Source organism: Schistosoma haematobium, chromosome ZW, assembly GCF_000699445.3.
Source record: "Schistosoma haematobium chromosome ZW, whole genome shotgun sequence".
Lineage (NCBI taxonomy): Eukaryota > Metazoa > Platyhelminthes > Trematoda > Strigeidida > Schistosomatidae > Schistosoma > Schistosoma haematobium.
Genome location: NC_067195.1, coordinates 56,377,528 through 56,393,432, shown reverse-complemented (window position 1 = coordinate 56,393,432; position 15,905 = coordinate 56,377,528). Strand labels below are relative to the sequence as shown.

The following is a 15,905-nucleotide window of genomic DNA, read 5'->3' as shown; positions in this document are numbered from 1 at the left end:
AAAATAGGTTTGTAACAACGATTGCTGTTAGCCCAAATATCACTGAACAGTAACAAAGATTAAATGATCGTTTTATTTTGCCTTATAACAGAATTGATAATATAGACCACTGAGTTAATAAGTCAATGTTTATGAAATAATGTACTTACTATGAGATCTAACGGTTGGAAATTTATTCTCATTTAGAATGGTGTTTATGTATGGAACAGAACTTTCGGAGTTTTTATTTTACATTGAATAATCTACACGTGTATTTTATTTAACAATTGGATTCATGAGTCAATTGGAGCTAGACCACCATGGAAAACGTCGAAGCACTGGATGGCCGTTTCATCCTAGTATAGGACCCTTCAGTAGTGAGCATCCACGATCCTGCCCACCGCAAAATTCGAACCTAGGACTTTTCACTTTCGCGCATGAACACTGAACCTTTACTTAAATAATAATTAAATTATTTTTTAATACACGAATACATAAACCCATAGCCTTCTATCTAAATTGAGAATAAGTAAACTTATCCATTACTTGAATTAAAACAAACAAATAAAAAATTTATCTATCATTCAGTGAATGCATTAAATAAAATGAAAATGAAAACTGTTTACATAACAAATACATCTTTTTAGTTAAACAAATAGAATTCATAATACATATAATACTTGTAATCAACTGGTAAGTAGTATTTTTGGAAAAAAACAAAGAAAAACCCTGACTGAAAGTTATATGTCCTTCAAAAAAAAAAGAAAAGAAAAGAATATTAACAAAATTTCAGATAGCAAAAAAACAACAACAGCAACAACAACTTTCAACTATCATCCAATTAAGATAACAATTTTTTGAAACATTTGCAAAAATTAAAAAAAATAATTAATTAGGTCAGAAACTAATTTTTTTCTTTTTTTAAGAAAAAAAGAAATAAATTTATGTAATATCCAAGTTCAATTTAAGCTCATAATTTCTTATTTCTTAGGGAAAAGAAAAGTCAAAAGTATCTTTTAAAAGTGCATTATTTGATTAAAACAAAATAAAAAATAAAGAGGAAAATTTTTAATCAGAATAAAAATTTTAAAAAAATTTGAAATAATAAAGTGTATCAGGTGAAAACTCTTATCATCTTACTGCTAGGGTTGATGCTGTCACGAGTTCACTTAATCTGTGAACGAGAACAAAGACTCAGTGACGAAAGACCAGTAAGCTAGCTAATTGATGCATCCCTACCCCGCTAACTAGAGGGAGAAGTCCAAGCTTGGAATGGGAAGGTATATTCTGCAAACAGCCAGAGACGAGCGATCACACAGCGATCCACAATCACAATTCAAAAGTATGTATATCAATTATATGTATATAATCGATATTACCATGGAAGTATTTTTAAACATTTAATCGATGATTTAGTCAATCGACTGCCATAGAAATATTTAACATTTAATCGATAAGAATAGTTTAGTTAATTAACAATTTCACGGTAAAATATACGTATAGTATTGATCCACAAATGGATCCCAAAAATTACTACTGATTATTCTTATCGGGGCATAACACACCTCCCCTTTTTTGGAGATCCGCAGTTGATATCCGGCTTTTAAGTTTTCCGGGGTCATCCTACCCCATGAAACATTGTTTGATCCTCATATGCCCAGGTTACAATTAGATCCCAAAATTTGCCACTGATTATCCTTATCGGGCATAACACTCAGCACCTCCAAAAAAAGGAAAAAAATAAAACCATGTTATTTATTTGAATCATAAATAAACAATCGAATAGAAGAATAGATGTGACTATTTGAAATATAAATAACAGACATTACTGAAGGTGTACTTTTACAACTGATTGATCATTGGGTAGTGTTCAATGTTATATATGTCAGATCTTTCTTAATATAGATCGAATCCTATCGACAAAGTTGCAATATGGTCACTAGTCTAGGTAACTTGACATTACATGTACTATGTTGGAATGAGATGGTGGTTGGTGGTTATCAACAGGAAACCCTGGACCTACGTTTTGTGCTATTTTGACACTCGTCAGAAAGGTAAACCTGTAATCATGAGGGAGCTAATGCTCCCTGATGGATTCTATTCCGTGTTACCCAGCTTCACAGTCAGAGACGTTACCACTGAGCTATCCGGGCTATGACTGACCTCTTGTAGGACTGGGTTGTATTTACGATTGATTGATGGGAGGGAAGTGATGCTCCCTCAAAATTGCAAGTACACCTTGCTGACCAGTGCTAAAATAGCCCGAAACTTAGGTCCATGTTCCAACCACCATCTTCAGATGTTCTGTTTTATTTAAATATCCTGCTATTTTTATAAAACAAGCATTTATTTATTAAAGTAAATAGCTAATAGTGAAATCCAACAGTCGCATGAAGAGTTTTGGTTGTGTCAATATATTTGCATTCTACTGTTGATTTTCACTCACACTTGAACTGAGTACCTTACACTTCAAACCTATATGGGTTATTATTTGGGCTTTTGAGTCCAGATAGTCATTAGCTTATTCGACGGACATGTATTTTATTAGTAAATGTTTGAATCTTCACATTATTGTTATTTGTGACTGACCAGTCTCTTATCAAGTGACATATTAGTTGCAATCATAAACATCTAAAACAGGAAAATTAAAATCGTTATAAATAAACGACAGGTTTTACTTGTCCTAAAAAATAAATCTGATTTTATCTTCTATCAGAAACAAAATTAAAATGAACCAAACTTAAAGGAGTCCCGTTGATCACTTGTCCTTACTGTTAGTATATAATTCCTAAACCCACACAATAATACATTACAAATAGAAATGCAATAGCTTGTCTTGATTTACTACAACTTGATTTAATCGATAAAGCTGTTACATATGCGTTAATTTCCTTATGTGACGAGGCTGTAGGGCTTGTTATAGAGCAGCATTGCTAAACCTGACACAATTAGTACATTAGAAATGAAAACTTCAGCTTTATTGAATAACTGTGACCTGTGAATTCAAGTAAAGAATAAGATAATGATTTACCGATGACGATGAATGTGATCCATTCTGTATTATTAGGTAACTGAAGTTGATTTGTTGGATTGTAATTTGTAATGTCCGTTGCTATGTCAAGCCCAAATAGCTTAATCTAGCATCCAGATAAAGCCAATTTACCCAGCCTTCTTGAGTGACATTTTGACCTTGTTAATTATTTGTTTGTTAACCTTGACAATTTTATGTGAGTGTATGTGTGTACATTTATTTTATTCATCACATGTCTGTAACTTATTTTGTTCTGACTATAAATATTCATTAACGCTTCATTAAAGTGAGTTAGCGCACATGCCTTCTCCACTGCATGTCATTTCGTTTCACTTCGTTTCTTTGATTGTCTGTCTGAATCAATGATTGTATGATATATACGTACTCGAAATCCATTCTCGTATTTGACTTATTTTAATTCCATTATTCTTTAACGCGATTTAAGTAGACGACTATATACGAGGATTGGCGGAATGTATTATCCTACGATATAATTGGAGTCACGTTATGGGTCACTAAAAATTTAATAATTTTCTGTGTTGCCAAGATAACTAAAGTATCAGGATACATCTCAATGTTGTTTGGTAACTGAACATTAATAAATGATAGTTGCATAATACCTCAGTACACTTGTCTAATTCCATTTAACTATTTTAATAACTTCAGAGATCTCTTTTTAGTATAACTACTATTTTACTTATGACATTAATCGTAATCAACACGCGATGGCGTTTGAAACGAATGGTACTGGGTTTGAGTTCCAGAGTGAACATCAACTCTGAGATGCAGGTACATCCAGTTGACGAGTCCCAAATAGGACGAAACACGCGTCCTGGATTCCACTGCTAGCTACTATCTATCATTGCTTATGTAATCAACATTGTTAAAAAAAAGTAAGGAAAAAAACCTTGGACAAACTGGTCGATTAGTCAATCAAATGAAAAACAAATTAGAAGTAAACAAAGACAAAACAAACTAAATTTAATTTTCTAAATAAACATTTAAAACCCTAAGTCAATATAATTTTCAAAATGTTTATGTAACTTGATAAGAAATTTAACTTTTAATTCATTTTCATTTTACAAAACTAAAGTGCATTATAACAAGACAGATTGAAAACAACAAAAGAAAACGAATTGTATTCAATGTAATGAGATTATTCCCTAATACTAATTATATAGGAAATTTACTTCAATAATATAAATATCCTATCTAATATGTCATTTTCTAAAATGAAAATAATATGAAGAAGCCTATATTTATCATTGTCAGATATTCCCCAAACGTTGTCAAGGTAACGAAAACATTCAAATGTTTATGATTCACACACACACAAAAAAAAAGATTTCCATTCTCCTAATGTAACGGGAATAAATTTTTTTTAAACTGATTGATTTTAGGAAGATCAGTATATTTTGTTTAACAAATTTTTATATTGTAAAGTATAAACATACAGGCAACTGATTAATTACTCAATCAATTCGGTAAATATGCTTATTTAAGTAAATACTCCATTTGACAAGTACTTCAATAAATTCTGAAAAAAATGGAAATTATTTTTTGTATAGCAGAGACTTGTGGAAATTGTACTGTCCATAAATAATCTTACTTATTTAATTACGCCTGTTACTCTTCGTGAAGAGCATAGGCCGCTCACCAGTATTCGCCATCCAACCCTGTCCTGAGCAATCCTTTCCAGCTCCTTCCAGTTTTAATTCATCCTTTTCATATCTGATTCCATTTCCTGACGTAATGTGTTCTTTGGCCTTCCTCTTTTCCACTCCCCTTCAGGATTCCAAGTTAGGACTTACCTTGTGATGCAGTTTGATTTGCGTAATGTATGTTCTATCCATTTCCATAGTCTTTTCCTACTTTTCTCTTCAACTGTAAACTGGATTGTTCTCTCCCACAAAAGACTGTTACTGATGGTATCCGGCCAACGGATGTTCAATATCTTATGTAGACAATTATTTATAAATACTTGTACCTTCTTGATGATGGTTGTTGTAGTTCTCCAAGTTTCAGCTCCGTACAGTAGAACTGCCTTGACGTTGGTATTGAAGATTCTCACTCCATCTGTAGCTCTTCTCGAGTTACTGGCGGTCTCAAGCCCGGGTCAAGGAGAAGGGTTGGGCATGGGGTTAGCGATCCCATCCCGTAGAAAACTAACTCACTAAAAAAACGCTAACCAGAAAAATAAACAATCTACATCACTGAATTATCTTAAATAAGTAATTTTAAAAAACAAGAGAAGATGGAAAGAATGAACAGCTGTTATTCCTGTCATAATGAATATGATAACCTTTTGAGAAACCATTGATAAAGTTTAAACTTGCACTGATTTCAATCTGTATTGATTGAATGATGATTACTTTTATATATTTTATTATTAGTAAACATTCCCGTTGGTAACTTCAGTTATTTATCTTTTATTATAAAGAAAACGGACTATGTAAACAAATCATTATTTAGAACGACACATATAATCGGACAATATTATTTTTAATTGGAACATCAGGCTTCACGATATATATATATATATATATATATATATATATATATATATATATAGTCATATGAATATGTAAAAAAACATTATTATCCCGTCTTTTACAGAAGATACAGGGATCCAAACCTATAACCCTAGTTTATATGTCCATAAAAAATTCGTGACGTTTTCGCCACTTCTTTGAGTGGATATGACTTAGTAAACAATGTTACCGAGTTTCTCACATCTACTTGTTTGTTGTTCTTGACCACCTTTTTATATTCCTCACTATTTGATAATTTGAACAATTTTTACCACGTAATGTTGATAATCTTCAGTGATTGTTTTTTTAAAGTCTATTTAGCAAAGTTTGACCTGCTTCCTGTTTTCAACAACTGACTTGAACTTCAAATTCATTTCATATTGTTTGTCTGAATCTTCCCATTGGACTGCGATTGATCAGTCTCTTATTGGCATATGTGCACACTGTGAGTATTGCCTCGATAGTGCCTTAAATTACAAGCATTCTAAGCAAAGATGGATAGTGGCTCGTAGTGGAATCCAGGACACGCGTTTCGTCCTGTTTGGGACTCGTCGGCTGGATGTACCTGCATTTCGTATTTAAAGTGCACTCCGGGAATGCAGGTACAGCCAGATGACGAGTCTTAAATAGGACAAAACGCGCGTCTTGGATTCCACTACTAGCCACCATCCATATTGATTAGAACTTTTATTAATTTATTATTCTTATCACTACTACCAGTACATCTGTCTCTTGGTCATCGATTTGTACATTTTACTTGTTCTGTTTAGATATGCAATCTAATTCACTGTGATCATTAACTTATAAATTCCCCTGACTGGTTTAATATTTTCATGTATCTCTATAAATCTTCATGTAGCCTGATGATGACCTAAGTGGAAACTTTCCTGTTCACTTATATGTATTGTTCTGATTTTCACAATATTTCTCCCTATATACTGCGTTGAAATATGAACAACGAACATTTGCATGATGTACTACTAAGCACTTACCAAATTTCAATTTGGTTATTTTCTAGGCAAAACATAGAACCTTAATTATTTCTTCGAAATTCAATATTTACCGTATTAAAGGCGGTAAATCACAGCAATACATTTGTGTTATGATTCCACGTTTCTTATTACAGTTTAATTTAATAATGATGATTATCAGCACAGAGTTATAGTGGTTGTTGAGTTCATATTGAGATCATGAATCGATCAAAATTTGACCATCACTGAAAACCTAGAAAAACTGGTTTATTGTTTCATACTAGAATATACATTAAATGGTTTGAATTATTTTTTCTGGTTAGCGTTTTTTAGCGAGTTAGTTTTTAACGAGACGGGGTAGCTAATGTCATGCCCAACCCTCCTCCTTTATCCGGGCTTGAGACCGGCAATAACTCTGGAAAAGTTACAGGCGGAGTTATACTTGAATATAATAACATATTATATATAGGGGCGTTTAACTATCTAATTAAAAAACCGGAAAATTGATTTACCTTAGAACAAACACACTATTCTTATAAAAGTATTTTTATGAAAAAATAACTTTTGCGGTTTTGAATAAGAAAATCAATATATCCTATTCTTTTACTCAAAAAAAAGACAACTCAATGCTTTAATATACTGTCAGAATGAAATCACGATCTAATACCCAATTAAGCTACTTTTCAAGTAACCACATAGCAAATAGAATTCAGTTTCGTTTCCATTCACTAAACATTATGTATAATGATCAATTTTATGTAAAGAATGAATCACTACTACTACTATATTTATAAGGTTTTTAGATTTGATCAAAATATTTATCAAACTATCGATTTCTGGCTAGACTATTATAAATAATTTACGATTGAAGATAGTAACCATGATAGATAAAGCAGACAAGTATTCAAAGAATAATTTATGTTACATTGTATCGAATAAAGTTATTCTTGCTAATATTTCTGCTTGATTAGTAAGTTGTCTCATGGTAAATTGGGACTGATGAATATCGAAATGTTTTGTAAAAGCTTATACTTGTATAGTTACTAAACTTTTATGGTCTCTTAGAAAGATTGTTATAATATGAAACAACTTTTAAGTTGAGCTTACTTCCAATAGTTCTTCTGATAATATGTAAGTCATTTCAAACATAAACAACTATGAACAAATTATTTATTAATTGAAATTCTATGGAATTCATTATAACAAGTAGGTCGTATATTGTAGAGCATAACATGAAAGTTCAGTAGACTATTCCACGCTTTGTGTGTACATAAGGTTTATAAAGACTGTTGTATGTAAATTAAATCAAAATGTACTTAGGAGGATCTTGGGGTTTTGTGGTTCAGTAAATAGATAATGGATATTGTCTGTTGCAACTATGTCCAGATAACAATCTGTTCCTGGCAAATACCAACTTTAAACATAATAATAAATAGAGTGTGACTTGACGACCTCCACAATCGTCGTATCAATAAACTCAAATAGATCATATTGCGATTAGCCATCGTTGGAGGAGAAAACTACCGCTCATTCTGGAGCACATGGTTTGACTCGGATCATACTCCAGTTCGAGCACGTATTCACCTGCATCTTACTGAACTCAGAAAGGCCATAGCAAAAAACCTCCTTAGAGTTCAGTTTAACGATGAATAAGTTAAGAACAACTATAGAAGTTATTCTATCGTGGAAGTGATATTTACCTCTATGTAACAACTGTGATATCTACCAGTAACTTGAACCAGAAGGTTAGGAAAATTCAGTGAATTTCTTTGGCGTCTACAGAACTGATAGATATTTGGAAATTCAGCCTGTCTAGGTCTGAACATGAGGAAGTGCAGAGACAGCTTAAACATGAGCTGATCAAAAGCCTACGTAATAAGCTTGAGCAATGGTGGGTGGCGAAAAGAGAAGAGATGAGAAAAGTAGCAACCATTAATAACAGTAGACAAATATTCGAATTTATCAAAGAAATAAGTATTAAAAGTCCGGCTGTCTCAAACTATCTAGGAAAGAGACGGGATTACTATTCACTATCATTCCAAGTGACTGAACCGATGGGCAAGACACCTTAGGGAACAGCTCAACTGAACTTCAGTTAGGTCTGATATCTGTCTTGTATTCAAAGGATGAGTTTACCGTGAAACAGCTTGCTTCATCCTACTTTATGAGTGTGAACAACGAGCATCAAGAATACAGGACATTAGTGGGTTACTAGTTCTCGATCACAAGTGTCTTCGAAGCATTGTATTCTGCGACTAGTTAGTAAGCAATGCCTGGGTTAAGAATAAGGTATTAAATAAAGATGGGATATCGGCTGATGAGGTGGTAAAGCCTTACCAACTGAGCAGGTTGGAACATGAGTTACATATTCCCAACCACCACCTACATTGACGGACGATGTTGTGTGATGTGGGAGTGGGCTTGAAGAAAGCTAGGAGCGGCCAAACAGAAACATGGCACTAGTGTATGAAGTCAATTACCCATGTTAATAGGTACAGAATACGTGGTTGGGGCCCACGTGGTTATCGCAACAAATGATCAAAGACTTTGAATGACATGGCTGAAAATCGTTTGCGATGGCGCAGATACAACTATTCTCTGTTTTTCTCTAAATTCTGAGTTTCAAAATTCATCATGAAAAGTTTTGTGCTTTTATTTCACTTATTTAAGTTTTCTTCTAGAATCGTATTTTCGGTGCTTAAACTTTTCTGTTATTATTTCTACTCTTCCAGGATTCAGCCCTACAACTTCATATCTCTATGTTAATTGGGTATGGAAACTTGAACCGATGTACGTTTGTACAGGTTTTCACTTGTGACTGGCTAACTGAAATAGATATCATAAAACAACGGCGAAAGAAACAGATTTAATTTTTGATCAAATTGTTTTGCTTAATCCTAAATGTGGATAATATGTTTAACTCACTGCAATTATTATTATCAGATTGTATAGTTGAAGAAAGTTGATCAACTGTCGTGATCTGATAGTTTATCTAATATAAAATACTAGCCTTAGTGGACAACTTGTTTGTAAAACCTACTCCGTTTATTTTATTTTGATGTGACTGGACCGGACAGCAAAGAATTAATTATAATAAAATAATACGAAGTATACTTTTCACAGAGTAATCTGATTAAATAGGAAGGATATTACCAAAGAGTTTACATCAAACAACTAAAACTATTCTAGCGAGAATTACAATAAACATTTACTTATCTCAAAGTTATTGACAAAAAAGAATAGAAAGTTTAATGCAAAATTGACAAATCAACAAGCTTGAATTGAGAATGAAGATATGATTCGTTTTAACTTTATCCTTCACTCATTGTTACTTGAGAAGAAAAAGATCTGAATTTCAAATTATAATTTGAACAAGATATCAAGAAAGAAGATGATTAAAAGTTTGATGTTCAATTAAGGAAGTATTCAGCTTAAATTATGTTGATTGACAGTTAAATACTGTGTAAATGTGCCATTTAGTGGATATATATTTGTGTAGATGGAAATATATTAAAATGACTGTGATATTTAAAAACCTTTAAAACTTAATTTCACGTTTCAATGCCTATTATTCAGCTTAAATTTCAACTAAAGATGCGATATTAAACTAGCAGATGAAGACGTTTTTCTCTTTTATATAATAAGATTTGAAACTCAGTATGAAATTTAAATTCTCTCTCCCCTTTTTTTATCTGCTATAACGAATCAACCATAGAAACTGTATTCATCAAATGAAGTTTTCAACTTATATATATATATATATATATATATATATATATATATATATATATATATATATATATATATATATATATATATATATATATATATATATATATATAGTATCGTTCTCCTTTTGAAATTTAGGGTTTCTCAGTTCTTTTCAATATAAGATAACTATCATATGCTGTTCAATAATCCTAAATTTATTTTACATTATACAAATTCACATAGAAATGTGTAAGTAGATTGAGTTAATGTGATTGAAGTGAAAATAAATGCCATTTATCTTCATAAAGATAGTGAAGAGTGTCTTAGGTATAGCGCTGAATACCTACTTAATCTTCAATATTGAATTACTTCTGAATACAAAAGTAATATTCAACTTAAATTTGTTCTATAAACTTCTTGTCATTTAAAAAACATTACACTAATGATCACATTAACTTCAGCTATTTTAGACGTGAGTGTGGTACTCACCAATGATATTAGATAATGGCTATTCCATATCGCTAATTAAGTTAATCTAGAAATGCTACTAATCGGATCCCAGTTCACTGATATAAGCTTAAATTGTTTACCCCAAGACCTTAAGGTATTGAGTCCCATCATTATTGAGGTCGTTGATGTGGCCAGGTTGAGTTCCATACTGTTACCTCTAAGTTTTCAATGGTTGTGCAATTAAAATTATTTCCTAATCTAAACTAGGAAATTTAACGATCTCGATAACCTTCTCTTGTGATTACATTATTGTTAGTTACGAGTAGTACAATAAGTGATGCGTCTATGGTACATTTTCAAACATGAATTACTTGATAAACCATAGGAAGTATGTTTCTGTAATAAATTACTTCATAACAGTTATATCTAACCCATAAATTGTAAAAATGAGTAAACAATATGAACATTTTCATGTCAGAAAATAGTAAGAAAATAAGTCAAGCAATTAATATAACTTCTAACTGTGTATACTTCAATTTTAACAAGAAAACTAATGTTTCTTCATACAATCAATGGAAAAGGTAGGTTTTAGTCTTTTATTTATTTCAACTTAATTAAAACTGTCATTTCTTAACAAACATTTTGCCAAAACTGAAATTTTAACATTTCAGTAGTAAAAATATCAAGATTGTTTAACCAAAATTCAAACAACTAACGGTTGTACACCACAAAAAACTATACCAGTCATTGTTGTTGTTTTGATCTTGTATTTATTATTATAGAATGATGTACCTTCAATCTTCAATTGCTATTAATAAATTTATCATTTTAAATATAAGTTCAATTGCTCATATCGATCACAAAAGTGACATAACTCAAAAAGGAAAGTTTTTGGATTACTTGTTATGTGTGCTGTTATCGATGGTCATATACGTAATATGTATCTTATGTCAACTTTGCCTGTACATAATTACTTAATTACGCCTGTTACTCCTCATGGAAGAGCATAGGTCGCCCACAAGCATTTTCCACTGATCCCTGTCTTGGGCGATCCCTTCCAGTTGCTCCCAGCTGGTATCCATTTTGCAACCCACGAAGATTGTACATAACACTATATAAATAATTTATCAAATCAAATAACTTATACACCTAGGTGAATAAACATTTGGCATATTTATTAGTAAACTGTCTTTGAAATAATAACTAGTTTAGATCTTTTTGAACATATTCAACAGGCTGTAATAAATATTAACAACTTTGTAGCCAATATTTAATTTAATAGTTAAATTCATGAGTCAATTGAAGCTAGACCATCGAGAAAAACGTGGAAGCAATGAAAGGCCGTTTTGTCCTACTACGGGACTCCTCAGTAGATTGGATTGGTCGAAGTTAGACATAAACACCGTTGGATGCCGGTCAGTTCAGTGGTCTAGAGGATAAGATCTCGCGCGCAGGACTCGTAGACCCTGGGTTCCAATCTCGCGAAGTATGACTGTAGGTGCTCACTGTTAAGTCCAACAATAGGACGAAACGACCATCCAGTGCTTCCAGGTTTTCCATAGTGGTCTAGCTTCAATTGTCTCACGAATTAAATTATTAAATTACTATAAATATCCACAAAATTCTTCTTCTCTGATTACAATATTTATTTGTTTGTTTAGCTATCTCTAGTTCTGTTGAATTAAATTTCGCTTTGACTAAAACTCATAAAACTTAATACAAGTAGATATTATTATCGGAGACATGGATATGAAAAGGAAAAAAAGGCAGATAATAATGAGGGAAAAAGTCATCAGTAATTATTAAACTGGTATTTAGCAAATGTTTACAATTATATCCGGAAATTATAATTGTTCGTCTTTGTTTTTTTTGAATTATGTAAGTATGAAAAATCTGTTTATTAGTTTTCAGTAATCATATTTTTATCGCCTATTAAGAGAGACATTTGAAATTATACTACTCTATACATTAAATTGTTAGTTAAACAAATGATAATCAATGTCATATTGTCTAGACTAAATACAATCAGATAAAAGTACAATGAATATACTCAGTTTAACCTAGAACACTAAACATGAATGGTCAAAATATATCGATGTTTGATTTGATTCTTCTTTACGCAGAGGTGAATTGAAAAATAGTGGACTTACTTGCTGTTTCAAAGAAACAGATTCTATTTTGAGAATATTTACAGAATAAATGCCTACTTATAGGTATGATCAAGTTGATACAGATAGCAATGTCACGTGTAAAGGATAGATATATGATTTTAAATTATTTGAATGAATTTGGTTCAAAACATGTTTTAAGACAACATTTGTCACATGGATTACGACAGTTAGAAATCTCAGTTGGAGACCGTTAGCTCTGTCCAGAGACATCAGAATATTCTTTCCTATGTTAAGTGAGTAGTGATATACAACGTCAAGTATGCATGTCGTTACCACTTATAATGAACAACTAATTATTTACCTCCTGACCATTTACGCTAAATCATTGATACCTAAATAACAGTAAGTAGACTCTATAAACTGATAGGATTTCCTGCGCCTTTATACTCATTATTTACACACATAATATCAATTTTTCTCATTGACGACGAAAACGTAAGAAATAAAATATTAACATTCTGTTTTACAGGTTTCATGATCATTGTAAAGTCTGAGATTTGGTCTGTATACATTGATGGGAAGTCCTAACTAAACGCTTCACCAGTCACTGATTCTAATGATTTCATAGGTGATATGAATGATTGATAAAATATACATTTCAATAAGACAATAGTTTCTGAACATTTTAATCAATGCAACGTGTTATGTGCGGTGTTTCGTCACATTTAGAACTCATCATTGACTTTAGAAAATTATCAATATAATAATTACTAACTGTGATGATCTGCTTACGGTTACTGTAAAATTACATTTGGCTTGTAATATAATTAATTATTCAAAAAGTTTAATAAAACTCTTTTGGACTCCCCTGAAAATAAAACATTTCACCAACAGTAAACATCTTGCAATAAAATCGTATTTGTTTAAATGAAACACTGTATTGCATATTTAAACTGTTTTATCGTTAACGAAGAAATGAATGGGTTTCAACCATGTAGAAGTATTTACATAAACTAGTCTGCAACTTGTCCTTGATGTTTGGAATAGTGATGATAAGGTTAATTTGGTTAAAAGAAGATAAATTGCATAATCGAAGAATATGTGATTCAGTAGTTGGACTTCTACAGGAAGTTACTATCTCCTTCAGTAATTTACTTTATGTTTACATACTCATGCATTTGTTTGTTTTTCTAATCTTTTCTAGGTAATCAGCTGTAATCGGCAAGTATGCACATTACAAATTACTGATACTACTGGCAGTCATCAATTTCCAGCTATGCAACGATTGAGTATTAATAAAGCACATGCATTCATCCTTGTATATTCCATAACTAACAAAGCTTCATTTGATGAATTACAACCATTGTATACTGAATTAGCATTAATTAAAATGGATGAATTACCAAAAATACCAATTATGCTTGTTGGTAATAAAATCGATGAAAATGATAATCGAGAAGTTAGTCCAGCACATGGTAAAGCATTAGCACAAAAATGGAAATGTGGTTTTATGGAAACATCAGCTAAATCAAATTTAAATGTGAAAGAAGTTTTTCAAGAATTATTAAAAATGGAAACACGACGTAATATGACATTAGTAGGTGAAATAAAATCACATTCACGTTTTGTATCATTTTTTAAACGTCGTTCAAATGATACACATACTAATAATACAATTGGTGTTGTAAACACTGGTATTAATAATACTAATGGTACAAATTTTAATAATTCTACATCAATTGTTGATGTATTAGATATGCCTAGACAAATAAATACAATACAAGAACAATCTATTGCTAGTACATCAAAAGAGACTAAAACTTCATCAAAATTAAAACGATTTTTAAGCATTAAAACTTATTCTGAATCAATGGGAACAATGAAAAAAGATAAGAATGATGATATTGCATAAACTTCATTATTTGTATCGAATCATAATGATGCCTATTCTGTAAAAAATAATTATTTTCTACGCTTAAAGTTATAGATTATTTATTCATTTATAAAAAAAAACTACTTTAAAAGAAAATTTGTTCCTTGTTTTAGATTTGGTTAAATAAAATCATTATTTAATATATTCAAATTATATATGATGGTCGGTATTCAATAGAATCCTTAAACTTCGTATACAATTCGTCTTGATAGCCATCACTAGATAACGCCTCAACGGTATATTAATTAGGAGGCGAATACAAAGTGTTGATTACGTTTATTATGGGACCACAGATAGATATGCAAAATTATAGGTATGTTAAGCAAACATGAAAGAGTAGTGCCAAAAAGCAATCAGGCAAGAGAGCGTGTCAGTGAGTTGGCGCATACGAGTACGAGTAAGCGAGTACAAATAAGTGAGTGCAATGAACATAAATAAAATGGACATATATATACATAGTGAAATGAATGAATCATCGTATCAATTAAGCGACTAATAGTAAGGCTAGCAGGCTGAATATATGCGTAGGTAGTAAGCAATGCTCAAGCATACATAATATTCTAAATGTTACTGTGTTGTGTGCTACTTATATTGACATAAGTAATATATGATTTTACTTGTGAAGAGAAGGTCTAGCAGCAGAGAGACAAGAGGATCAAACAGTAAAGAATGGAAACAAAATGCAATTTGTATGAAAATGCAAGAACAATGAAGCCTGAGTCATTTTGAGACCATTGATGGACATTTTGCAAATTAAGCATTTACTATTTGATTGTTAGATTTTATTGACAAGTCCTGTAATTTTGTGTTAAATACATTCGATTGTCCCCCCACGTGTTCGTGTTCACTACACAACCATATTATAAATTTTTATTAGTTTCCATTTCCTTATAAATAATGACGCCTAATTTGTTTAGTTTTTTTATAAAACAATATTATTTGCATTTAAATTAAAGATCATAGAAATTAATAGAGATATGATAAAACTGTTGGAAACAAAAAAAGGTTTCCATTGAAATTATGGAATAATGAGTTTTTTTATTTTATTTTATAATAATCAATTCCATTATAATTTTTTTTTCTTTTCGGAAATATTGATTATAACTAACCCTATTCTTCCTAATAAAAAATATTGGGAATTTAGATATAGACATAGAGGGTAAGGGGGGAGTATAATAAATTTATTAC

At 31.3% G+C, this 15,905-nt stretch overlaps 1 protein-coding gene across 1 annotated transcript in view; it reads left to right on the top strand.

Moving 5' to 3' along the window:
- The window catches only part of DIRAS2 (GTP-binding protein Di-Ras2), a 37,397-nt gene extending 21,960 nt beyond the window's left edge, over positions 1-15,437 (top strand). The window contains exon 3 of the mRNA XM_012940846.3: positions 13,989-15,437. Coding sequence (XP_012796300.1) covers positions 13,989-14,696 — 708 coding nt within the window. The 3' untranslated portion in view covers positions 14,697-15,437. The remainder of the gene's footprint in view (positions 1-13,988) is intronic.
- Positions 15,438-15,905: the final 468 nt, after the last annotated feature.